General features: G+C 42.6%; 2 protein-coding genes across 4 annotated transcripts in view; one reads left to right on the top strand and one right to left on the bottom strand.

Moving 5' to 3' along the window:
• LOC117511015 (selenocysteine insertion sequence-binding protein 2-like) overlaps positions 1–22595 on the top strand; it is a 32045-nt gene extending 9450 nt beyond the window's left edge. Inside the window, exons 6-21 of one of the 3 annotated variants that reach the window (XM_034170951.1) lie at positions 6939–7011; positions 7285–7496; positions 7600–7693; positions 7779–7909; positions 10996–11142; positions 11304–11387; positions 11525–11626; positions 11737–11869; positions 18353–18519; positions 18635–18725; positions 19288–19465; positions 19555–19775; positions 21373–21527; positions 21701–21876; positions 22125–22470; positions 22507–22595. In XM_034170951.1, the coding sequence (XP_034026842.1) occupies positions 6939–7011; positions 7285–7496; positions 7600–7693; positions 7779–7909; positions 10996–11142; positions 11304–11387; positions 11525–11626; positions 11737–11869; positions 18353–18519; positions 18635–18725; positions 19288–19465; positions 19555–19775; positions 21373–21527; positions 21701–21841 (1929 nt within the window). In that variant the 3' untranslated portion in view covers positions 21842–21876; positions 22125–22470; positions 22507–22595. Of the gene's footprint in view, positions 1–6938; positions 7012–7284; positions 7497–7599; positions 7694–7778; positions 7910–10995; positions 11143–11303; positions 11388–11524; positions 11627–11736; positions 11870–18352; positions 18520–18634; positions 18726–19287; positions 19466–19554; positions 19776–21372; positions 21528–21700; positions 21877–22124; positions 22471–22506 lie in introns of those variants that run through there. The other 2 variants (XM_034170952.1, XM_034170953.1) reach the window with 2 other exon arrangements.
• A 496-nt stretch (positions 22596–23091) lies between these two features.
• prlrb (prolactin receptor b) overlaps positions 23092–26200 on the bottom strand; it is a 69535-nt gene continuing 66426 nt past the window's right edge. The window contains exons 8-9 of the mRNA XM_034170954.1: positions 24999–25068; positions 23092–24913 (exon numbers count right to left, since the gene is read on the bottom strand). Coding sequence (XP_034026845.1) covers positions 24110–24913; positions 24999–25068 — 874 coding nt within the window. The 3' untranslated portion in view covers positions 23092–24109. The remainder of the gene's footprint in view (positions 24914–24998; positions 25069–26200) is intronic.

The raw sequence follows: 26200 nt of genomic DNA, 5'->3' as shown, positions 1-26200 counted from the left end.
TGGAGGTTTCTTCCTGTTAAAAGGGAGTTTTTCCTTCCCACTGTTGCCAAGTGCTTGCTCATAGGGGGTCGTTTTGACCGTTGGGGTTTTTCATAATTATTGTATGGCCTTGCCTTACAATATGGAGCGCCTTGGGGCAACTGTTTGTTGTGATTTGGCGCTATATAAGAAAAAAGTTGATTGATTGATTGTTGACGCTACAGACTCAAAACTATTATGTTCAAACTGCTTTTTAGCAATCCTGTGAATCACTAAATTAGTATTTAGTTATATAACCACAGTTTTTCATGATTTCTTCACATCTGCGAGGCGTGGAGTCAACCAACTTGTGGCACATTTCAGCCGTTAAGATTCTTTAACAACATTCCACAATTCATTCACATTTCTTGGTTTTGCTTCAGAAACAGCTTTTTTGATGTCACCCCACAAGTTCGCAATTGGATTTAGGTCCGGGGATTGGGCAGGCCACTCCAAAACATTAATTTTGTTGGTTTGGAACCAAGATTTTGCTCGTTTACTAGTGTGCTTGGGGTCATTGTTTTGTTGAAACACCCATTTCGAGGGCATGTCCTCTTCAGCATTAGGCAACATGACCTCTTCAAGTATTTTGACATATCCAAACTGATCCATGATACCTGGTATGCGATATATAGGCCCAACACCATAGTAGGAGAAACATGCCCATATCATGATGCTTGCACCACCATGCTTCACTGTCTTCACTATGAACTGTGGCTTGAATTCAGAGTTTGGGGGTCGTCTCACAAACTGTCTGCGGCCCTTGGACCCAAAAAGAACAATTTTACTCTCATCAGTCCACAAAATATTCCTCCATTTCTCTTTAGGTCAGTTGATGTGTTCTTTGGCAAATTGTAACCTCTTCTGCACGTCTTTTATTTAACAGAGGGACTTTGCGGGGGATTCTTGCAAATAAATTAGCTTCACACAGGTGTCTTCTAACTGTCACAGCACTTACAGGTAACTCCAGACTGTCTTTGATCATCCTGGAGCTGATCAATGGGTGAGCCTTTGCCATTCTGGTTATTCCTCTATCCATTTTGATGGTTGTTTTCCGTTTTCTTCCACGCGTCTGGTTTTTTTTTTTTGGTCCATTTTAAAGCATTGGAGATCATTGTAGATGAACAGCCTATAATTTTTTGCACCCGCGTATAAGTTTTCCCCTCTCCAATCAACTTTTTAATCAAACTACGCTGTTCTTCTGAACAATGTCTTGAACGTCCCATTTTCCTCAGGCTTTCAAAGAGAAAAGCATGTTCAACAGGTGCTGGCTTCATCCTTACATAGGGGACACCTGATTCACACCTGTTTGTTCCACAAAATTGACGAACTCACTGAATGCCATACTACTATTATTGTGAACACCCCCTTTTCTACTGTTTTTTTACTAATAGCCCAATTTCATAGCCTTAAGAGTGTGCATATCATGAATGCTTGGTCTTGTTGGATTTGTGAGAATCTACTGAATCTACTGGTACCTTGTTTCCCATGTAACAATAAGAAATATACTCAAAACCTGGATTAATCTTTTTAGTCACATAGCACTACTATTATTCTGAACACTACTGTAAGTCGAAGTTTATATAATCATTTGAATTATTTACCTGTTGCCACATGTACATAATGGTCTGAATTTTCTCTCACAAATTCTTGAAAGGGTAGTTGTAAAACAGCTAACTGATCATCTGCAGAGGAATGGTCTATTTGAAGAGTTTCAGTCAGGTTTTAGTATTCATCATAGTACAGAAACAGCATTAGTGAAGGTTACAAATGATCTTCTTATGGCCTCGGACAGTGGACTCATCTCTGTGCTTGTTCTGTTAGACCTCAGTGCTGCTTTTGATACTGTTGACCATAAAATTTTATTACAGAGATTAGAGCATGCCATAGGTATTAAAGGCACTGCGCTGCGGTGGTTTGAATCATATTTGTCTAATAGATTACAATTTGTTCATGTAAATGGGGAATCTTCTTCACAGACTAAAGTTAATTATGGAGTTCCACAAGGTTCTGTGCTAGGACCAATTTTATTCACTTTATACATGCTTCCCTTAGGCAGTATTATTAGACGGTATTGCTTAAATTTTCATTGTTACGCAGATGATGCCCAGCTTTATCTATCCATGAAGCCAGAGGACACACACCAATTAGCTAAACTGCAGGATTGTCTTACAGACATAAAGACATGGATGACCTCTAATTTCCTGCTTTTAAACTCAGATAAAACTGAAGTTATTGTACTTGTCCCCACAAATCTTAGAAACATGGTGTCTAACCAGATCCTTACTCTGGATGGCATTACCCTGACCTCTAGTAATACTGTGAGAAATCTTGGAGTCATTTTTGATCAGGATATGTCATTCAAAGCGCATATTAAACAAATATGTAGGACTGCTTTTTTGCATTTACGCAATATCTCTAAAATCAGAAAGGTCTTGTCTCAGAGTGATGCTGAAAAACTAATTCATGCATTTATTTCCTCTAGGCTGGACTATTGTAATTCATTATTATCAGGTTGTCCTAAAAGTTCCCTAAAAAGCCTTCAGTTAATTCAAAATGCTGCAGCTAGAGTACTGACGGGGACTAGAAGGAGAGAGCATATCTCACCCATATTGGCCTCTCTTCATTGGCGTCCTGTTAATTCTAGAATAGAATTTAAAATTCCTCTTCTTACTTATAAGGTTTTGAATAATCAGGTCCCATCTTATCTTAGGGACCTCGTAGTACCATATCACCCCAATAGAGCGCTTCGCTCTCAGACTGCAGGCTTACTTGTAGTTCCTAGGGTTTGTAAGAGTAGAATGGGAGGCAGAGCCTTCAGCTTTCAGGCTCCTCTCCTGTGGAACCAGCTCCCAATTCAAATCAGGGAGACAGACACCCTCTCTACTTTTAAGATTAGGCTTAAACCTTTCCTTTTTGCTAAAGCTTATAGTTAGGGCTGGATCAGGTGACCCTGAACCATCCCCTAGTTATGCTGCTATAGACGTAGACTGCTGGGGGGTTCCCATGATGCACTGTTTCTTTCTCTTTTTGCTCTGTATGCACCACTCTGCATTTAATCATTAGTGATCGATCTCTGCTCCGCTCCACAGCATGTCTTTTTCCTGGTTCTCTCCCTCAGCCCCAACCAGTCCCAGCAGAAGACTGCCCCTCCCTGAGCCTGGTTCTGCTGGAGGTTTCTTCCTGTTAAAAGGGAGTTTTTCCTTCCCACTGTAGCCAAGTGCTTGCTCACAGGGGGTCGTTTTGACCGTTGGGGTTTTACATAATTATTGTATGGCCTTGCCTTACAATATAAAGCGCCTTGGGGCAACTGTTTGTTGTGATTTGGCGCTATATAAAAAAATTGATTGATTGTTTGATTGTCATTCCTACACTCATATTGTTATATTTAATAAAACAAAATAAGCGCATGCAGGAGCTGCTGCTGACGCTGCGTTCCAGAACTGTTGGAAATTGCACAACTTTTTTGTTGTTTCAAATTCAGCGGTTGCTTGTGGCAAAATAATTAATTGTATCCACACAAAAGATTACTTCTGGCCTATATAAGGTGCCTGAGCCTAGTGAAGCTGACCCCCTTCCCAGATTAAAAAAATCCAAGCAAGCAGGCAGAGTTTGCCCTGTAACTTCTGACGGTACATGAACGCAGCATCAGCAGCAGCGCTCAGAAACCGGCTTCTGCACTGTGTGAAAACATTCAGCTGGTCAGACGAAGTCAAACTAAACGGTAATGTAGCAAAGCGGACAAGTTAATCTCTATCGTCAAAACAATTGGAAATCATGAATAAACATGATACATCGGACTTCTGACACCACCCTGGGAGTTTCACCCAGGGAATTTGACAGTTTGAATAACTTCAACTCAAGATACACAGGTTTGTGGCAAATGAAACAAAGTGGTTCCCAAAATACAAAAAATAATTTATTAACAGTAAGATTCCTTGTTAAAATGACAATTTTATAAATACTAATTTAAAACACTACTGATTATAGCCACATGAGGGCGCTGTTGCATCATGCAGCCCGGCAGCACACACAGCTATCAGCTTGAAGCTGTCAGAGTTTTCTAATTGTCCACACTGAACGTAAAGCTGCCACAGGGCACAGCCACCGGTCTCACAGGACGAAATCTTACAGCAGAGCACCAGAGCAAAGCAGCAGGGCCTCCTTCCACAGCTCGGTCCAACATCCTACATTTTAAACAGATAAATATAACTAATATCTGAAAGAGGAGCTTAACCTCCCGCTGTACATACCGACCCATCCATCACAGCAATCAGCTGTAACTCGACACCGTCCCAGAGCGTCAACAGCACCACAAACACTCAGCAGCACACTGCCAACGACAGCCCACACAGAGGTCTGTAAACAACAAAACCATTTCCTTTAACACTCAGCAACACACCTCAATGAGCCTGCAGCTGTGGGCGATGCCTACCTGTCTTCACAGGAACATGGAAGTGAACACGTCCAAACACCTGCAGTCAGTGTCCAAAAAGAGAGAGAGAAGAGTGCACACTATCTTCTTTTATACAAACACTCCTCTGCCCCAATTAGCTGCACTCAATTCACCAGCTGAACATCATTAAGGCCATCCATCTTGCTACACTAACATTACTGTTACAAAAACTAAGGAAACGATAAAAAAAAACCGTCAAGAACAACAGCAAAATGAAATACTGACGAATTGAGGATTTTGTTGCCCTTGGTTCCAATTTTTCAACAGTTTAGAAATCCTGACGAAGCGACCACTGCAGGAGCGAAACTGAGTGAAGGTTAAACGATGCCAGTGAAAGTCAATGAAAGTCCAGATTTCTTGTTTCATTTGGGTTTCGTTGCCCTTTGTTAAGTGCCGTGTGACTGGGCCATTAACTCCGATTATGTGCGCTCCACTCGAGCGGGATCTGAAAGCAATACAGAGTACAACACAGAGAAATTCATCTCATTTGTGTGTGTGACAATAACGCGGTTCACCTTTCGCGGCCTCGCAGTTTCACAGATTTTTTTTTTTTTTGTGCAATTTTGCATGCTTTTTTTTAACAGCACATTGTGTTCTGCGTCCTTATCAGGCGGGCCGCTCGTGGCACCGGTCGGCATCACTGCGATTGCTCTCACTGCCTCCGATGCCCTTTCTGCGTTCTCACTAAACGCAGCAGTGGGCCACTCACACCGCCCTCCTGTCTGCTGTGCGGAACTGCGCCAAATCTGGCAACAGGTCCAGAGACTACGCTCGCTGTTTGGATCCGGATGTTGACCGCAGCCACAGAGCTCCGTGGCCACCGAGAGAGGACTTGGATTCTTTGCGGGTCCCGCATCCGTACCCCCGGAGGCAGTGAGTGAAGGGAGAGCACGCGCATTGTGTTCTGCGTGCGTCTGTTTATAATCTTCTTGCACAGAAGAAAAAAGAGTGTTTACACAGGAGAGAAAAGTGAGAAAATGTTAATGCCTGTTTGAGAAAAGTGTATAAAGTGCGTAGTGAGGGGTTTTACAGCCTTAAATCATCTATAATAATTGCAAAAAATAGCGCTGACTACTTTGCGGATTTCGCGTATCGCCGGTTATTTTTAGAACGTAACTCCCGCGATAAACGAGGGACCACTGTATACTTATACTAGTATCAGAATATAGCGAATGTCATGTCACTCATCAAATTGAGAGAAAAAACATTTCCATTCTATGAATTTACTCTTACAGAATATCTCAGGGTGGAAAACCTGATGTAAAGAAAAAAACGAGGCTAATTAAAAAGCGACAAATTGAGACTTATGAGACTTATATTTGAATCGCTAAAGGAATGGTGAGGAATTTATCACGACAAAGCATTCACGCAGTAAAACTGAAGTCACTACAAAAAAATAAATAATTTTCTAACCTTTATTCAGCAATTTTAGTAATTTCCCCACATCATTAATATTACATATAATACACACTTATATAATAATACGCATGTAGCCATGCGTAGTGCTCAGAAGCTAAGCAGTGTGGGGCCTGGTGAGAACTTGGATGGGAGAACTCTTCAGAACTCCAGGGGCTGTCTATATTTCTTCAGGTAAAACTGGAGTTGCATCAGGAAGGGCATCCGGTGTAACAGTTGTGCCAAGTACCAATTTGGATCTAGCTGTAGCTGCTGTGGCAAGCCCAAACAAACAGGAGCAGCTGAAAGAACAATTACTATATTTCACAGACACTAATGGTGTTTTAAAAAATTACTCTTGAATAATTTTGTTGAGATACAGGATTTATGAGATACAGAATTTCAAAATCACCAATTTCAAGTCTTAAAAAACACCTTTACTTATCTTTTGGGATCAGCAGTGCTGCTGACTCGGTGGATAAGGAGCTAGCCTGCTAATATGTAGACTTTGGTTAAAATCCCGCTCATGCTGCCTGTCTATGCACTTTGACAAAACACCTAATCTGCATTGTCTCAGTCCACTCAGTTGTCAAAATGGGGATCAGTTTTGGCTTGGAAAGCAAATTTGAGGCATCACTGTAAAGTGATTTGAGCATTTGCTACATGGAAAATCACTGTAGAAATGCAGTCAGTCAAAACACTGCATTAATGAGCAGAGGCTAATTAATGTTATTGAGGAGATTTTGGAATTATGATCAGAGGATCCTTGGTAGATTGGAAAAAAAGTCCTGACTCCCCACACTGCTCCAGGTGTGCAGTTGATAGACTTGGAATGTGCATTATAAATACAGTCCATTATTGTACCAGGCACAAAAAAATGGAATAAACTGCATGTGGTTACTGAACAGATGAAAACATCCATTCGTTGGTTCTGTTCAGAGTAAGTAAATGTTTGAAAACACTGTTATAAAACATAATTGCCTTGCCTTAGCTTAAGAATTTCTTTCATCAGATCTTAAGATAAATATTTTGTTGTGAAATTATGTCTGATCTCGATTTATCTTCACAGGTGTCAAAATGCAAAAATGACCGTACTCAGGGTAGAATTATGGGAAAGAACTTCATGGATACACAGAAAAGAGGTAGTTGTCACACATGTCTGTTAAAACAGGATGATTTCATTTTAGTGGTTAATGTTTTTCAGAAGTACTAATCATGTCACGAATACTGTAATTTGATTTGTGGTATTTCAAGTAAAAAAAAAAAAAAAAATGACTTGTTAGTGTTGTGCTTTTTCATTTTCTGTACAGTATTACAGCATATCATACTTTGATTTCTTTGAAAGCATTTTATAAATTGTTGTTGTTGTGCCAGACTGTAGAAGTAAACATTTAAGCATGCATATTGATTCACAGGTTTTAGAGACACCCGGTCTGCTCCAAACTATGAAGAGCCAAAATCAACACAGACAAAAACAATCCCCTTTGAAGTGAAAATAGCTGATTTTCCAGAGTTAGCTCTTGCTTCTCCATTCAGATCATCCACCCCTGTTCTTCACAAAGAGTGCTGGGGGCCAATCCCTTCATCTCTGTCCCCTAAATCTCATAAGTCAGGATCTGCATGGAAGGTGGGTTCACTGGAATATCAGATTAAATATTTTGCCAAAGTTCCTGAATTGTTGCCAAAAAGGCACAGCACTAATTACTGTCATTTTATTGTAATTAATGTAGAGCCCAGTACCTGCAAGGACAGCATCCTCAACACTACCCAGCTCACACAAAAGTGTCACGGATGATGATCCAGACTCTCCTCATATCTCATCAGGTAGGCTGCACTCCACTGTTGAGTGGTTATAAAAGTAATGGTGCTGATAGTGTAGAAATTGAATCTCCAGAATTGATGTTAACAGGTCAGCCAGCTGTTGCTTTGTCTCAAGACAGTAGTTCGGGACCACTGTTGATGTCATGGACTAATGTAGTGTCTCAACCTCCAAAGAAAGTTGTCCCTAAAGAGAAGCCGATCAACAGCACCCACATGCAGGTAGGATTTTATTAACTTATACGAGCCAGGAACACACAACAAGATTTTATACGTTTAGCACTCATCAAGCATTTAAAAGTTTCTTTATCATTACACATTTGAAAATGTTGTAATTTGGTTATGTGTCTCTCACATAAATGATGTAGCAGTTGTTTATTTTAATGCAATATTATTGCATGTAATAACACTGACAGTACGGCAGCTTGTGAATACTTAGAACTACACTCAACAAAAATATAAACGCAACACTTTTGGTTTTGCTCCCATTTGATGAACTCAAAGATCTAAAACTTTTTCCACATACACAATATCACCATTTCCCTCAAATATTGTTCACAAACCAGTCTAAATCTGTGATAGTGAGCACTTCTCCTTTGCTGAGATAATCCATCCCACCTCACAGGTGTGCCATACCAAGATGCTGATTAGACGCCATGATTAGTGCACAGGTGTGCCTTAGACTGTCCACAATAAAAGGCCACTCTGAAAGGTGCAGTTTTGTTTTATTGTGGGGGGGATACCAGTCAGTATCTGGTGTGACCACCATTTGCCTCATGCAGTGCAACACATCTCCTTCACATAGAGTTGATCAGGTTGTCAATTGTGGCCTGTGGAATGTTGGTCCACTCCTCTTCAGTGGTGGGCGAAGTTGCTGGATATTGGCAGGAACTGGTATACGCCGGTCCAGAGCATCCCAAACATGCTCAATGGGTGACTTGTCCGGTGAGTATGCCGGCCATGCAAGAACTGGGACATTTTCAGCTTCCAAGAATTGAGTACAGATCCTTGCAACATGGGGCCGTGCATTATCCTGCTGCAACATGAGGTGATGTTCTTGGATGTATGGCACAACAATGGGCCTCAGGATCTCGTCACGGTATCTCTGTGCATTCAAAATGCCATCAATAAAATGCACCTGTGTTCTTCGTCTATAACAGACGCCTGCCGATACCATAACCCCACCGCCACTATGGGCCACTCGATCCACAACATTGACATCAGAAAACCGCTCACCCACACGACACCACACACGCTGTCTGCCATCTGCCCTGGACAGTGTGAACCGAGATTCATCCGTGAAGAGAACGCCTCTCCAACGTACCAAACGCCAGCGAATGTGAGCATTTGCCCACTCAAGTCGGTTACGATGACGAACTGGAGTTAGGTCGAGCCCCCGATGAGGACAACGAGCATGCAGATGAGCTTCCCTGAGACGGTTTCTGACAGTTTGTGCAGAAATTCTTTGGTTATGCAAACCGATTATTTCAGCAGCTGTCCGAGCGGCTGGTCTCAGACGATCTTGGAGGTGAACATGCTGGATGTGGAGGTCCTGGGCTGGTGTGGTTACATGTGGTCTGCAGTTGTGAGGCTGGTTGGATGTACTGCTAAATTCTCTGAAACGCCTTTGGAGACGGCTTATGGTAGAGAAATGAACATTCAATACACGAGCAACAGCTCTGGTTGACATTCCTGCTGTCAGCATGCCAGTTGCACTCTCCCTCAAATCTTGCGACATCTGTGGCATTGTGCTGTGTGATAAAACTGCACCTTTCAGAGTGGCCTTTTATTGTGGGCAGTCTAAGGCACACCTGTGCACTAATCATGGTGTCTAATCAGCATCTTGATATGGCCCACCTGTGAGGTGGGATGGATTATCTCAGCAAAGAAGTGCTCACTGTCACAGATTTAGACTAGTTTGTGAACAGTATTTGAGGGAAATGGTGATATTGTGTATGTGGAAAAAGTTTTAGATCTTTGAGTTCATCTCATACAAAATGGGAGCAAAACCAAAAGTGTTGCATTTATATTTTTGTTGAGTGTACAAATGTGATATACTTTGTTGGTATTGTCTCCCTTTTTGTTGTTGTTGTCCACCTTTACTACCTATATAGGGTGTGTGTGTGTGTGGGGGGGGGGATTTCACTTTATATACGCTTTGAAGATTTACATCAGAACTACTTCACTGATTCTCACCAAATTTTCATCATTGATACATATTAGGCCATGGAAGACTCCATTAAATTTTGAAGGTGATCCGGATCTGCATCGGGATTCTGGATCAAGATTTCACTTCATATACGCTTTAGAGGATTACATCAAAACTGCATCACAGATTTTGACAAAATGTTCAGCACAGATACGTATTAGGCCATGGAAGACTCCATTAAATTTTGGAGGTGCTCTGGATCTGGATCCGGATTCTGGATTTATATAGGCTTTGAAGGATTTCTTCAAAACTGCTTCACAGATTTTCACCACATTTGTACCACAGGTAAATATTGGGGCATGGAAGACTCCATTAAATTTTGGAGGTGATCCAGTACGAATTGGCAGATATCAGAAAATATCTGATTACACTTTTTCTATCCTGTGATTCAGGGGTGGCCAAGTTCGGTCCTCGAGAGCCACATTCCTGACACTCTTAGTTGTCTCCCTGCTCCAACACTAAGAGTGTCAGGAATGTGGCTCTCGAGGACTGAACTTGGCCACCCCTGGATTAGGTGATTGATTAACAAGAAATGTTTCTCTTAATTTATGAAAGAATCTTCACTAAAATTTTCTCATTTTACAGTTTTTGCTAGAAGTGCAAATGGCTGATGTGTGCTGACAAAAAAAAAAAAAAAAAGGTTATCAGACACCTTGGAATGTGGCAAGCACATGTACCAGAGCAGCATTTGCCAGCAGGGGATATTGTGCTCTCAGAGAGTACTGTTGTTGTACTTCTGCTAGGACTTCATCTGAGACCATCAAAGTTTACCACTTGGTCACTGCACTGAAATTCAAGAGGAATAACTGGAAAATCCTGGCTTTGTCTGTCTGCGTTTTGTGAAATTCCCCTCTGGTGTCTGAAATTAGGTTGGAGATAAGATGTGTGGTATGAATGAAGGAATATGAATATAAATGAAATAAACTGAAATTGAATTGAATATGAACCACTAAATGTGAGACTGTTGAAATGTACATATCGAATGAAATGTGCTTCATAATCCTCTTGGGTTTATAACTAATTTTATTTTATTTTTGTTTTTGTTGTTGTTGTTCTGTAGTTTAATGTTGGTTTGTTTCTCTCACTTTGTCCTCTGCAGTTGGTTGAAACTGCCACACAGCAGGTAGGAGCAGTCTCAGGCCAGAAGAAACGAAAGAAAAGGAAGAAGAAACCAAAAGCTGGCAGTAAAGATGTGGATACTGAATCAGAAGAGCTTTCCATTCATCAAGAACCTCCTAAATTTGAGGTTAAACCTTTTTTGCTTTCGGTCATTTGCATTTGACCCAAAGTCTAATGCAATTAACCAAAAGAGAAACACGTTTTCAAAAAAAAAGAAGTTACATAGGATGAGATTTATCAAAAGATACCAGCTGAAAATGAGCTTTAATAAAAATGTTGTCTTGTTAGGATGAAGCGGAGTTCCCAGGTTTGTCTTTCAGCATGAGTGACAGAGTGAAAACCAGCAGCAATGCAACAAAGCTATGCAATGAGGTATGTTTTTGTCAAATGGCAGTTGTTTTTTCTGCGGGGGTGGGAAATGCCTGTTTTGTCCTCTGAAATTACTAGAGCTGAATGGTTGTGAACTTAACTGGACAGTGACCTATTTGCCAAACACTGTCTCTTTTTAGGAGAACAAGAAAGAAGCATTTCAGCATCTGTCTGACAACCAGAACAAGGAAAAATCACCAGCATTAAAAATTCTGCCCACAGACACAGTTACAAAGGGACAAGTTTGTATCATTGTTATTATTTGTGCACAGTATTTGACTTTTGTGGAGAGTTGCATATGTTGAGCCTGGTTTACTTTGACTATCCTTTTTCTTTCTCACCTGATTTCTAGAAACCAAAGAAAGTATCTGGGAAAAAGAGCAAGGTCCCTATTCAGCTGGATTTTAGAAACATGTTGACTGTGCTAGAAAATACACAACAGTCAAAGGATGACAAGCAAGATGCCAAGCCAGTGGTTCTTTCAGGTTGGTGGCAGCAGGTTTTCTATACCTTGTTCACAATGAGTTCTTTGCTCTTCCAGTTTTTTTCAGTTATTTATTAGATAGCAGTTGTTTGATGGTGGATTTGTCTGTGTTTTGGTCGTGTGGAATTCTGAAGCTGAATTTGAAGCAATGGTTTGTGTTTAAAAAAAAAAAAAATTAATTTCAAAAAATTCACATTTGACATAAGTTCATTGTGACTTCCAAGGTGACCCAATGTCAAAATTGACATTATTTCCTATTTCTGTTCTTGCACCATTTAACCATAATAAGCACTTAGACATTGCTTGACATTAATTGTGACAATCGAAGTCACACTCATTGCAGGGATTAAAATTCTCTGTCACTACGACGGATTTCTATCGATTGGGCTGCCAAAAGGCAGGGTTCGTGTTGAGCTGTCCTAATGTAAATTTAAGGCTGGATGCAAGATATAACATTTGCCACACAGAGTTCTCCCTTAGCAATGGAACCATAGTACAGCGCCAGGTTGTTACATTCTCAGCACCATCATTATGATTTTTAAGTTTAGGGTGTTCACTCTCTGTTTTCTCTGATAATTTTGCTTAAACTGATTGAAATTCGTCAGTTTGCACCCACGCGGAGTGATTTCTCTTGTCTTCATTGATTTTCTGTGTAAGCTCATAAAACATGCTTCTCCCGATGATTCAACGTGCAAGACTCGCACATCACTGGTCTGGTTAACTGTCACTGAAAAAATAAAGTGCTGCTATTGGTGGAATATCCAACATCACGCAAATGTTTAAGAGCACCATTTCCGCTGGGAAATATCACAAACAGCTGTCTCGCTGTTCACGTGAATCATAAGGAAGTGCAAGCGGGAAACGAAGCCTGCAGATCAGAGGACTTTTTTTTTTTTCTTTTTTTTTGTCGTCTCTGGCGGTGTCCACCGTTCATGAAACGGAGAACTGTTGGAACCTCCACGACGCTGCTCTCACCCACCACAGTCGAGAGGGAGGACACTGAGCAGACGGAAGAAAAAAGCTCATTGGGAATAAAGACTTTTTTGTTGAGAAAACAGCTCAAAATTAATTTATTAGTATGTAAAATTTAGAAGTGTAAAAAAGCACTCATACAAATACAACAATAAGCAAGATCAATACTTGCATGGAAGTTTATTTTATTCATTTATTTATTTATTTAAATTTATGGGCAACCAAGCAGAATTTTTTTTCTTCTTCAGATGATGATGTTTTTCCCAAGTCTCTCCTGCCTATGAAGTTGCAGGAAATAGCTTCCATTGGTATTTAAAAAGTAAAGTGTTACAGCTTCTCCTCCGTTTGAAGAAAAAAAGAAAGAATACTCCGGTGATGCGCCACCCCACCCCCCACCATTATACTCTACATTTTTGGGGAGAGCCCTGCCGCATCCCCAGGGATACACATGTGCCATATTCAAAACATTCTAAAATCAATTTTTAGAATGTCTGTTTTTTTTTGTTTGTTTGTTTGTTCGTTTTTGTTTTTTTTTTTTTTGGTTTGTTTTGTCTTTGTTTGTTTTTTTCTGCTCGCAGCGAGTCCCCTTGTCTGTTCCTCTGTATCCTGTGTGCACTCCACCAGAGGAAGGAGGAGGAGGTGGCAGTGGGTCAGCCTGCTATGTGTGTCACAGAGTGGTAATGACATAAGCCTGGGTCCCACTGAATAATAAGCCATGAAAAATGAGCCACGCATGGGTGTGTCAGCAATTATTTGAAGAATGACCCACGTTTTCATCTATCATGTATCTGCTATGAAGGTGCCTCTATGTGCCTCTCTGTACCCCGCACGTGCCATGTAGCAGCCTCTAGTGAGCCACGACCGACCTGTCATTAGAGCCTCGAATGGTTCACATCAGCCACACTAAACCACGTAGTGCCGTGATAGCACCATGATAATGCCATGTTGGCGCACATTTAGGCATGAGTTTGGTTCAAACCTCCAGCCCTCCCACACCTGGTCCCTTTAAAGTGTTTGTTTTCAATTCACAGCAACATTTAAAGATGCCACTTTTTTTTAATGCAGTCCAAAAATAGACACTCCAGTACAGTCCAGCAGTTGTGCGCTGTGTGCCAGGCTGCTGTCCACCTGTAATGCACCAGACCAGCTAGAACCAAACCAAGGGTTCCTGGACAGCCGCCTCTGTGCTCCTCGCTGGCTTTTCTTCTTCTGCGGCTTTAAACACACACATCGTGATCCCACTTTTAGCTTTGTGTTCGTCCATTTATTTCTGCAAAATCGCTCTCTTGCCCGTGCTGCTGTTCTCGATTCATGCTGCCTCTGTGCTCCTTCTCACTGGCTTCCTTTCCATCCATGGCTTGCTGGCTTTATTTTTTCCCTGGCTTCAAACAGTCATTTTCACACCGTGATCCCACTTTTAACTTTGTGTTCCTCCATTTTTTTCAGCAAAGTCGCTCTTTTACGCGCTGTGCCATTCTGCATACACAATGAGGTGGCCGCTTTAATTACATACACCTGTGGATCACTTTCATCAAAAAAATTCTCTCTCTCTCTCTCTCTCTCTCTCTCTCTCTCTCTCTCTCTCTCTCTCTCTATCTATCTATATATATATATACCCCTCTAGCTGCCACCTTATCGTGGTGGGGGAGTTTGCGTACCCGGATGATCCTAGGAGCTATGTTGTCGGGGGCTTTGTGCTCCCTGTAGGGTCTCCCAAGGCAAACAGGTCCTAGGTGACGGGTCAGACTAAGGGCAGTTCAGAACCTCCATGACCAGTAAAAGATCAAAGACCATGACGTCGCCCGGTATGGCGGAGCCGGGGTCCCACCCTGGAGCCAGGCCTGGGGTTGGGGCTCGCACGCTTGGTGGTTGGGCCTTAGCCCATGGGGCCCGGCCGGACTCAGCCCGAAAGAGTGACGTGGGCTCGCCCTCCTGTGGGTTCACCACATGCAGAGGGGGCCATGGGGGTCGGGTGCAGAGAGGATTGGGTGGCGGTCGAGGGCGGGTGGCCCGGCAGCCCGGTCCATGCTCACAGCCCCTGGCTGTTTGGACATGGAATGTCACCTCGCTAGGGGGGAAGGAGCCTGAGCTTGTGCGGGAGGTTGAGAGATACCGACTAGAGATAGTTGGGCTCACCTCCACGCACAGCTTGGGCTCTGGTACCCAACTCCTGGAGAGGGGCTGGACGCTTCACTTTTCTGGCGTCGCCCACGGGGAGAGGCGGAGAGCTGGGGTCGCATTGCTTATTGCTCCCCAGCTCAGTCGCCAAGTGTTGGAGTTCACTCTGGTGAACGAGAGGGTCGCGTCCCTACGCCTTCGGGTCGGGGACAGGTCTCTCACCGTTGTCTCGGCCTACGGGCCGAGCAGCAGTGCAGAGTACCCGACCTTCCTGGATTCCCTGGGAGGGGTACTAGATAGCGCTCTGACTGGGGACTCCATTGTTCTCCTGGGGGATTTCAACGCCCACGTGGGCAGCGACAGTGAGACCTGGAGGGGAGTGATCGGGGAGCACGGCCTCCCCGATCTGAACCCGAGTGGTGTTCAGTTGTTGGATTTCTGTGCTAGTCACAGTTTATCCATCACGAACACCATGTTCGAGCACAAGGGTGTCCATAAGTGCACGTGGCACCAGGATACCCTGAGCCGGAAGTCGATGATCGACTTTGTAGTTGTATCATCTGACCTTCGGCCACGTGTCTCGGACACTCGAGTGAAGAGAGGGGCAGAGCTGTCGACTAATCACCACCTGGTGGTGAGTTGGATCCGCTGGGAGGGTAGGAAGCCGGTAAGACCTGGCAGGCCCAAACGTATCGTGAGGGTCTGCTGGGAACGACTGGCAGAACCCTCTGTCAGCGAGGTCTTCAACTCCCACCTCCGGGAGAGCTTCTCCCAGATCCCGGGGGAGGTTGGAGACATGGAGTCCGAGTGGACCATGTTCTCCACCTCCATTGTCGATGCGGCTGCTCGTAGCTGTGGTCACAAGGTCTCTGGTGCCTGTCGTGGTGGCAATCCCCGAACCCGGTGGTGGACACCGGAAGTAAGGGATGCCATCAAGCTGAAGGAGTCCTACTTATCTTTGTTGGTAGGTGGGACCCCAGAGGCAGCTGACAGGTACCGGCAGGCCAAGCGTGCCGCAGCCCATGCGGTCACAGAGGCAAAAATTCGGGTCTGGGAGGAGTTCGGGGAGGCTATGGAGGAGGACTATCGGTCGGCCTCGAAGAGATTCTGGCAAACCGTCCGACGCCTCAGGAGGCGGAAGCAGCTCTCCACCAGCACTGTTTACGGTGTGGGTGGGGAGCTGTTGACCCTGACTGGGGATGTTGTCGGGCGGTGGAAGGAGTACTTCGAGGATCTCCTCAATCCCATCGTCACGTCTTCCGAAGAGGAAGCAGAGACTGGGGACTCGGAGGCGGACTCATCCATTACCCAGGCCGAAGTCACCGAGGTGGTTAGAAAGCTCCTCGGTGGCAAGGCTCCTGGGGTGGATGAAATCCATCCTGAGTACCTTAAGTCTCTGGATGTTGTGGGGCTGTCTTGGCTGACACGCCTCTGCAACATCGCGTGGCTATCGGGGACAGTGCCTCTGGATTGGCAGACCGGGGTGGTGGTCCCTCTGTTTAAGAAGGGGGACCGGAGGGTGTGTTCCAACTATAGGGGGATCACACTCCTCAGCCTCCCCGGTAAGGTCTATTCCAGAGTACTGGAGAGGAGAATTCGACTGATGGTTGAACCTCGGATTCAGGAGGAGCAGTGTGATTTTCGTCCTGGTCGCGGCACGCTGGACCAGCTCTACATGCTCCATCGGGTGCTCGAGGGTTCATGGGAGTTTGCCCAACCAGTCCACATGTGTTTTGTGGATCTGGAGAAGGCATTCGACCGTGTCCCTCGGCGCACCCTGTGGGGAGTGCTCCGGGAGTACGGGGTCCGGGGTCCTTTGCTAAGGGCTATCCGGTCCCTGTCCCCAGCCGAGTGTGAAGCGTCCGGGATGAAAATAAGCACCTCCAAATCCGAGGCCATGTTTCTCGACCGGAAAAAGGTGCTTTTCCCTCTTCAGGTCGGTGGAGTGTCCTTGCCTCAAGTGGAGGAGTTTAAGTATCTCGGGGTCTTGTTCACGAGTGAGGGACGGATGGAGCGTGAGATCGATAGACGGAACGGTGCAGCATCTGCAGTGATGCGGTCGCTGTATCGGACCGTCGTGGTGAAGAGAGAGCTGAGTAGGGGGGCAAAGCTCTCGATTTACCGATCGATCTACGTTACGATCCTCACCTATGGTCATGAGATTTGGCTCATGACCGAAAGAACGAGATCGCGAGTACAAGCGGCCGAGATGAGTTTCCTCCGCAGGGTGGCTGGGCGCTCCCTTAGAGAGAGGGTGAGGAGCTCGGTCACTCGGGAGGAGCTCGGAGTCGAGCCGCTGCTCCTCCACGTCGAAAGGAGTCGGTTGAGGTGGCTTGGGCATCTTTTCCAGATGCCCCCTGGACGCCTCGCTGGAGAGGTGTTTCGGGCACGTCCCACTGGGAGGAGGCCCCGGGGAAGACCCAGGACACGCTGGAGGGACTACATCTCTTGGCTGGCTTGGGAATGCCTTGGGGTTCCCCCGGAGGAGCTGGAGGAGGTGTGTGTGGATCGGGAGGTCTGGGCGGCTTTGCTTGATCTGCTGCCCCCGCGACCCGACTCCGGATAAAGCGGAAGAAAATGGATATATATACAGTGTGGAAAATAAGTATTTGAACACCCTGCGATTTTGCAAGTTCTCCCACTTAGAAATCATGGAGGGGTCTGAAATTTTCATTTTAGGTGCATGTCCACTGTGAGAGACATAATAAAAAAAAAAAATAAAAAATCTGGAAATCACAATGTATGATTTTTTTAAATAATTTATTTGTATGTTACTGCTGCAAATAAGTATTTCAACACCTGCCAATCAAAAAAGACATGTTAGTCCATTTTTTCAGAGAATATGAATAACACACAAAAAAAATTGACTTATGGTTAGTGGTTGAGTGAAGCCATTTATTGTCAACTGTGTTAAATCATAATGACAGCAGAAACAACCCAAATGACCCTGATCAAAAGTTTACATACCCCTGTTCTTAATACCGCGTTTTGCCCCCTTTAATATCAATGACAGTTTGGAGTCTTTTTCTGGTCATTGTGGATGAGGCTCTCTGATGGTAAATCTGCCACTGAATATGTCTTGGACTTTATTTACCTCAATTATAAAGAAATACAAACCGTATGGCACTCTATGGTAAATCTGCATGGAGGAGACAGTTCTGAAAAACTGAGTGACTGTGCAAGACGGAGAAGAGTGAGGAAAGCCACCAAGAGACCCAGACAACCCAGAAGAAGTTATAGGCTTATGTGGCTGTGATTGGAGACCATCACACATGCTCAGACTTCACCCTGATGTAACCACAGTGTCATAAGTCAGAGAGTCTGGTGTCATATTTGGTCAAAGCTCCAGGATCTGTCTTCAGTTACTACATTTGACCTTTTAATTTGTTTATAGTTGGTGGAGGGCTACCTGTTGTCCAAAAGCAGCCATCACCACAGAAGAGGTTATCCTGGAAGCAGGATAAAATTGCACACAATGCTCTGGACTCCACCAGCCCTTTGGTGAAGAAGGGCAAACAGAGAGAAGTTCCCAAAGCTAAGAAACCCTCTCCCATCAAGAAAGTAAATTCACTTGTTTATTTACTCTACACACGAATGTGATAAACTAAGTGATGCAAGAAATGCTTTTTGTTTGTACAGCTCTCATTATACCACTTTATCACTGATTAATTAACAGATTATTTTAAAAGAAAGGGAGGAGAGGAAACAGAGACGTTTGCTGGAAGAGAGAGGAATGCTTCCTGAAAATGAGTTTCAACCTGAGAATGGTACTCCACGAGAACAGTGTTACACCAGCACAACACTAACACTCAATGTCAATAGTGTCATTTACGCATCCAACCAGTCTTCTGTGCACCCCCCCCCCCCCCCCAAAAAAAGTTTGTCCTCTTACTGCTTATTAACCTAAATTTAGAATAACATGAAGTTCTTCATGATTTTAGACTCCTCATGTTTCCTCAGAAAAGCTGTGATGGCATTTATGTAATCGCAATCAGAATATAAAAATATATATGTCACTGATAGTTGGAAAAAGATGTGTATCTGCTTTGATTATTAGCAAGGCTTCAAGTGTAATTAGTTGCACAGTAGAAAAAAAATGCTTACTAAATAAGCAACAAAAAAATTATGTATTGGGAACACATCAACAATACACATGATGTTTTCTTTTTTTTGTTGTTTGTTTCTTTATGAAAATAAATACTGATTTGATTTTCCCTACTTTGACAACCTTTATGGTTTAGTATTGTTTTGTGTTTTTTTTTTTTTTTTTTTCTCACTAGTCGATTGAGGTTAACATTTGAAATCATGTTTGTGTTTATGAAAACTCAGCAGTTGGCAGTCCTGTAGTGGAGCTCGAGGAAGATCAAAAATCTATTGGCACGGACCAGCTGGTGAGAGAGACTGATGGAGAAACCGACAAAGAAGAAGAGACTGAAGAGCAACAAAGCGTCTCAGATATAGCGTACCCTGCTAATCAAAGAAAGATCCACAGCAGAAAGTTCAGAGAGTAAGACGGACTTGAATCAGCAAACATCACAGCCTTTTTTTTGTTTTTTTAGTGGCCTGTTTTAATTGGGAATGTCCTGCGTTTGTCAGCTATTGCAGTCAGATGCTGAGCAAAGAGGTGGACGAGTGTGTGACGTTGCTGCTAAAGGAGCTGGTCCGTTTCCAGGATCGCCTGTACCAGAAGGACCCCATGAAGGCACGTATGAAGAGACGCATCGTGATGGGCCTCCGAGAGGTCCTGAAGCACCTCAAACTCAGGAAGATCAAGTGTGTCATCATCTCTCCCAACTGTGAACGCAGCCAGTACAAAGGTATGCTTCCCCTGTTAAAGTTCTCGTTTTGGTGTGTACGTGGTCCCAGTTTTCAGTTTCTCTACTTTGAAAACACAGCATTGCTTTTAGTTCTCTTGTGATTTTTTTTTTAATTCTGAAAGAAAGAACAACCTTTTAATACTGAACGAGCAGAAAAGTTCGTTATCCCTGACCAACAAATCTATAGGTTAGAATTTATGAATACATTAATTTATGCACTCTGTAGATATATATCTACTAAAAACATCTAAAACATCGAAAAACTACAAAAAAAAAAAAAAAAAATCTACTAAAAACAGTGTACAAAAAATATCTTTCAAAACCAGTTTCAGTCAAAACTTACTTTGGCACAATATCCTCTTTGGAGAAACATGCTTGGACACAATAAAGGCCTTCAGTTGTTGTTGTTTCTCATTATTTATTCTTTTTTTTTCAAATGCTATTTATCACAATCACACACTTTGGACTTTAATTCTGTGTTTTTATCTGTTCATGTAGTACATTGATATTTTGTTCTGTGACAGCATCTATAATTTTTTTTTTTACTGAATGACAATAAAAACGAGTTTAAGTCTTATTGTATTAATCTGTTCATTTGACTTGTGGCCACATGAAATTCAAGTGTTTGAGATACATTATGGATCCTTGTTGTCAACATAATGGCATATCTGCATGTGAACGTTGCACTGCACCTTTCCATCTCATTATAGGAACCTGTTTTAAAAAATGATTGCCTTTGTGAATTTTTGTAAAATCAGGTGTCCCAAAATTATGAAATTTAAAATTTTAGTTTTAGTGGGTGAAAGAAATCAGTCACAAAATAAAAGAAACTTTACAGTACATCTTTCCCAGAGGCATAAACTATATAAATGAAATTTGCAGAGAGGAAATCCCTTACAGTTTATGCATTAGTGACCGGGGGGTGGGGTTTGTCTTCAGATGGGTGCAAGGACAGAATTGCGTATGTATGTATGTATATAAAATTTATTTTCACTGAAATTGATCACAAAGTGAATGAAACAGATGATGCACATACACATGACAGCAGCAATATGTGCCTGTGTGCAAACTGGACTACCTATCAAATCTATCAGAATGAACTAGATCATTACTACCTCTACTGCAGTGACTACTATTGATAATAATAACTAGATCTCTTGGTGAAATTCTATTGTACCTGCGTTAATGGTAAATGTCTACCAGATGGAGATATTGCTCCATTTCTAGAATCTTGAGAACAAACTGCTGTGGGGCATGACAACCAACCTGTTGCTTATAGTAGCGGATAAGAAGAATATCAAGTAATTGACAGAAGTAACGTAAAACATAGTAGATGAATATTTTAGCCAACCACAGTCCTAATCATTTTCATAATTTAGGACATAACAGTCTTCCTAATTTTAATGTAGTTTAGTCACAAGTTGTGCAAAATATGTAAGCTGTTTCAACATGAAACAACAGCTTCCATATTTCGTTTAAAATTTTCTTTGCGTAACAGTGCTTACACATTAAGACCTGGGTGTTACCAGGCAACTCAAACTCTAGATTCAAAGCTGTCTTATTGATGGTCTTACACAACATTCATGCATTTCCACAGGTGGCCTGGATGAGGCGCTCCACACCATCATGGACACTTGTCATGAACAGGGAGTGCCATTCGTTTTTGCTCTCTCCAGGAAAGCTTTGGGTCGCTGTGTCAGCAAGTGCGTGCCCGTCAGCCTCGTTGGCATCTTCAACTACGATGGCGCACAGGTCGGACTAATATTCAGTAACTGCACATAATTGCTGAAAAGACGTTCTTATAGTAAATAAAATGTTCCATATTTCTCGATGGACCTTTTACAGTGAGCAACCCCATGAAGTATTTTTGACACGCTGAGTAAATGTCAGTATTTCAGAGAGAATGAATACTTTCTTACTCATAGGATTACTACCACAAGATGATCGAGCTGACGTCTAAAGCCAGAAAAGCCTACGAGATGATGGTGTCCAGCCTGGAGCAGACAGACCACGCAGCAAATGCCACAGAGCAGCAACCTGAGCCCGGAGGAGGACACCCAGCCTGATCCTGACACCACACATGGAGAAGAACCAGAATACAGTAGGTTCCTGTATCTCAAATCCGAGGAAATGTGGAGTACCTCCTTAATCTATGAGTTGGTCTCACTGGTTAAAACCAGACTGCAGTGTATTCAGCTCACTAGAAGTAGTAGAGTAGACTGTAAATGTTTGAGGTTTTTACAAATATATAATTTGTTGTTCATTATTATTGGACACTACAGCAAAAGTTATTTTTAATTTTTAAATCTTGAAAAAAATTAAAATCGTTTTCTCTCTTTCCTCTTACAGTGAGACTTTGGAAAAAAATGTTTGAGAAGGAATGCAACCACAAATTTTTTAACTTTGAGGAGCAACTCAGCTTCATGCATCTAGCAAATGAAAGTACAGAAGAGACTGATGAAGATGAGAGGAGTTGACATTAACAAAGCTTTTCATGCTGAAACACAAATGCTCCTCATCTTTTTTGAACAAAGTTGGACTGAATACATCCAGAAAAATACCAGTGGGACGCTGCTGTGTTTGTCCTCACACGATGTCAGAAATGGAATGTGAAAACAGATTATATTTCCAGTGAATTTTATTTTCCTTTGTAAATGTAATATGATTTTGAACAGCCTAGTAATAATTAGCTGATGTGAACTGTCCACATCTGTGTCTGAAAAGCTACAAGTTAACTACTGAAATATCCGGACCAAAAAAGTCACTTTAAAAGATCCCACAATCTGAATTATAAACACTGACACATAGTGATATTTAGGAGATGTGTTTAGGAAAGAAATCAGTTATACAATGTTTAAAAATCATTGTGGTCCTGAGAAAATTAAAATGGGTTTTTGACGCCAATTATATTTGCTGTTTTGATTTATGGATATAAATATGAACTTTATATGTAAGTCAAATGTAGTGCATGTTTACACACAGATATATGTGGGGAATTGTTTTCAGGTCTGTGTGGTCGTTCACGTAACTTGAAGAGTTTTGATCCAGTTTGGGCCAAATTAGGGCATGTGCAGTAAGTTAACACCCAGGTTTCAAATGCACAATATGCAGACGCAATCAGAACCAGCTACATTTACTTTTAATCTTAATAAATCTTATTACATGTGCAAACCTCAGCTATTAGGCTGTTCAACATCCATCATTTTGCACAGTCGGGTGGACACCCTCCAAATTGCATATTCATGAAGGCAAATGCACTGCAATATGTGCTGTTTGGTGCATTGAAAAGATGTTTTTTTGTTTTGTTTTTTGCAGGACCTATGGTGTTTCTGCACCTTTTTATACATGCAAACCTCTAATAAATCAGGGCCTTAGTGGTTTCATTAAAAGGTACTCAGTCACAAGAGAGAATGGAAAAACCAGTTTGTGGTAGCAAATGATGACCCATTAAAATAAAATTTCATCAGTGACGAAGAAAAGCGGAGTATTTCAGTGCACATTGGGCAGTTTGCCACATTCAGCAGGGACCCAAGTACATATCCCTGAGGCACTCAGGAAGGAGATACAGAGTAGAAACAGGCTCTGGGACCTCCTAGTTGGGCTGTCTCTCAAACAAAAAAATACTTCACACATAGGTCAACTGGTAACGCGTGGCTGAATTTATTATTTTTTTTTACTGGTGTCATTGATATAGGCCCAAACCAATATTTCATGTATTCCAACAAAAACACAATTTATTAGCAATAACAAACTGGCACAAGGTTAGTATACTATGCTTGTTTCCCAATGAAGAGGACAGCCATCCCCGGTCTCCTTGTCCATCTGGCGTTGCATCAGGAAGGGCATTCTGTGTAAAACTTGCCACATAAACACAGTGGCAGCTCTGAACATGCACACCAACAGGAGAAGTCACAATAAATGATCAATTAACAATGATAAACTTCTTACTTACAATAATTTGTGGACTCGGCCATTTTTACATCATACAATTAATACAAAGACTGTCATGAATTACGGAATCACCAGAGCTTAAACCTGTAAAGTTATCAAACTTTCCTGCTATAAACACAGTTGCATGGATTTCATTTATTTATACACCAGATAACACACAATTAACCTTTGTTAAAAGCAACCATTTTTTTGTTGGAAAAAATGAATTTACTACTTTGGATACATTTTGAGTATAACAAAATCACCCTGGTGATTAAAAAGTATACAAAATTACAATAGTACAAACTCAAGATGGTGTAGTTTAGCCACTTGTAACAGTTTATGGAAGTGTAACTGCAAACATAGCAAAAGTGATCTTCACAGGTTCAGCAGTCAGAAAATGTTTACGTTACAGGTGGTAAAGGGTTACCTTGTACATATTCGCTGTTACTGAGTTCTGTGCATACTCCTGTTCTGGAGAGTCCAGCTGGCTGAGGATTTTCTTGCCTCTGATTTGTGCATTCTGTGTGTTGTCTACACACTTTAGTGTAGTATGGATTCACTGAAGCACTTTCTTTCTGCGGGAAAAGTGTGTGGATACCACTCACCTCTTTCACCTTGCTATAATCCCGATCGTCCGTGCATCCGCTGTCTTCAAGATAACTGTTAAATGAGCCACTTTCTTTCTGGAGGAAGAGTATGTTGTTACTGTTGATTTCTGTTACCTTGCTGTAGTCCATCTGTCTCACGTCTGTGTTCTCTTGAATAGCTATGTAACCTTTGCCTGCAGTCCTGATTGTACTCTCGGCAGGGTGGTCAGGACATGACGCCTCTGTGTGACATTCACTGCCAAAGTTAATATTTTGGCACGGTCCTTTCTTGGTTTGCAGATGAAGTGTCTCCATGGCAAACCAAAGCTCTCCTGAGAGAGACGTAGTGCTTTCTACAAAGTTGTTCAAGTCGTTTCTTCTCTGTCTGGCTGTCTCATTCTGATTCAGGGGTGACTCTGTGTGTGTGATCTCTGAATGGAAATGGAAGCCAGCAGGAAAATTCAAGCTTCTCCTCTTTGAGTTGGGATGATCTATCAGCGACCCATCATTGCTGTCAAACCTGATAAGGTAGTCTTCTGTTTGGTCCTTCTGAGGTATTGCAGGAGGAAAGCTGTGACTGAGGATCAGTCCACTAACAAAATCTTCAGGGCGCCCATTCTGAAAAGGTACAGACTGAGTTCAGCACAGTGAGAGCCAGAACAATATTTTGAATAGACTGAAAATTCTATGCAGATGATGTTACTTTAAGAAGCTGAGAATCAACTCCTCTTATCTTTGGTCCAGGGACAGGAGGCAATAGAAGTTGTTTCAAACTAAAAAAAAGTTACAAGTAAGATTGTTCTCATTCTGGGGTATTAATACAGCTGGATAATAGTTATATACACTCAACAAAAATATAAATGCAACACTTTTGGTTTTGCTCCCATTTTGTATGAGATGAACTTAAAGATCCAAAACTTTTTCCACATACACAATATCACCATTTCCCTCAAATATTGTTCACAAACCAGTCTAAATCTGTGATAGTGAGCACTTCTCCTTTGCTGAGATAATCCATCCCACCTCACAGGTGTGCCATATCAAGATGCTGATTACACACCATGATTAGTGCACAGGTGTGCCTTAGACTGTCCACAATAAAAGGCCACTCTGAAAGGTGCAGTTTTATCACACAGCACAATGCCACAGATGTCGCAAGATTTGAGGGAGCGTGCAATTGGCATGCTGACAGCAGGAATGTCAACCAGAGCTGTTGCTCGTGTATTGAATGTTCATTTCTCTACCATAAGCCGTCTCCAAAGGCGTTTCAGAGAATTTGGCAGTACATCCAACCAGCCTCACAACCGCAGACCACGTGTAACCACACCAGCCCAGGACCTCCACATCCAGCATGTTCACCTCCAAGATCGTCTGAGACCAGCCACTTGGACAGCTGCTGAAACAATCGGTTTGCATAACCAAAGAATTTCTGCACAAACTGTCAGAAACCATCTCAGGGAAGCTCATCTGCATGCTCGTCGTCCTCATCAGGGTCTCGACCTGACTCCAGTTCGTCGTCGTAACCGACTTGAGTGGGCAAATGCTCACATTCGCTGGCGTTTGGCACGTTGGAGAGGTGTTCTCTTCACGGATGAATCCCGGTTCACACTGTCCAGGGCAGATGGCAGACAGCGTGTGTGGCGTCGTGTGGGTGAGAGGTTTTCTGATGTCAATGTTGTGGATCGAGTGGCCCATGGTGGTGGTGGGGTTATGGTATGGGCAGGCGTCTGTTATCGACGAAGAACACAGGTGCATTTTATTGATGGCATTTTGAATGCACAGAGATACCGTGACGAGATCCTGAGGCCCATTGTGCCATACATCCAAGAACATCACCTCATGTTGCAGCAAGATAATGCACGGCCCCATGTTGCAAGGATCTGTACACAATTCTTGGAAGCTGAA

Source organism: Thalassophryne amazonica, chromosome 5 (genome assembly GCF_902500255.1).
Source record: "Thalassophryne amazonica chromosome 5, fThaAma1.1, whole genome shotgun sequence".
Taxonomy (NCBI): Eukaryota; Metazoa; Chordata; class Actinopteri; order Batrachoidiformes; family Batrachoididae; genus Thalassophryne; species Thalassophryne amazonica.
Note: the sequence above shows the minus strand (reverse complement) of the source record. Positions and strands in the feature narration are given on the sequence as shown.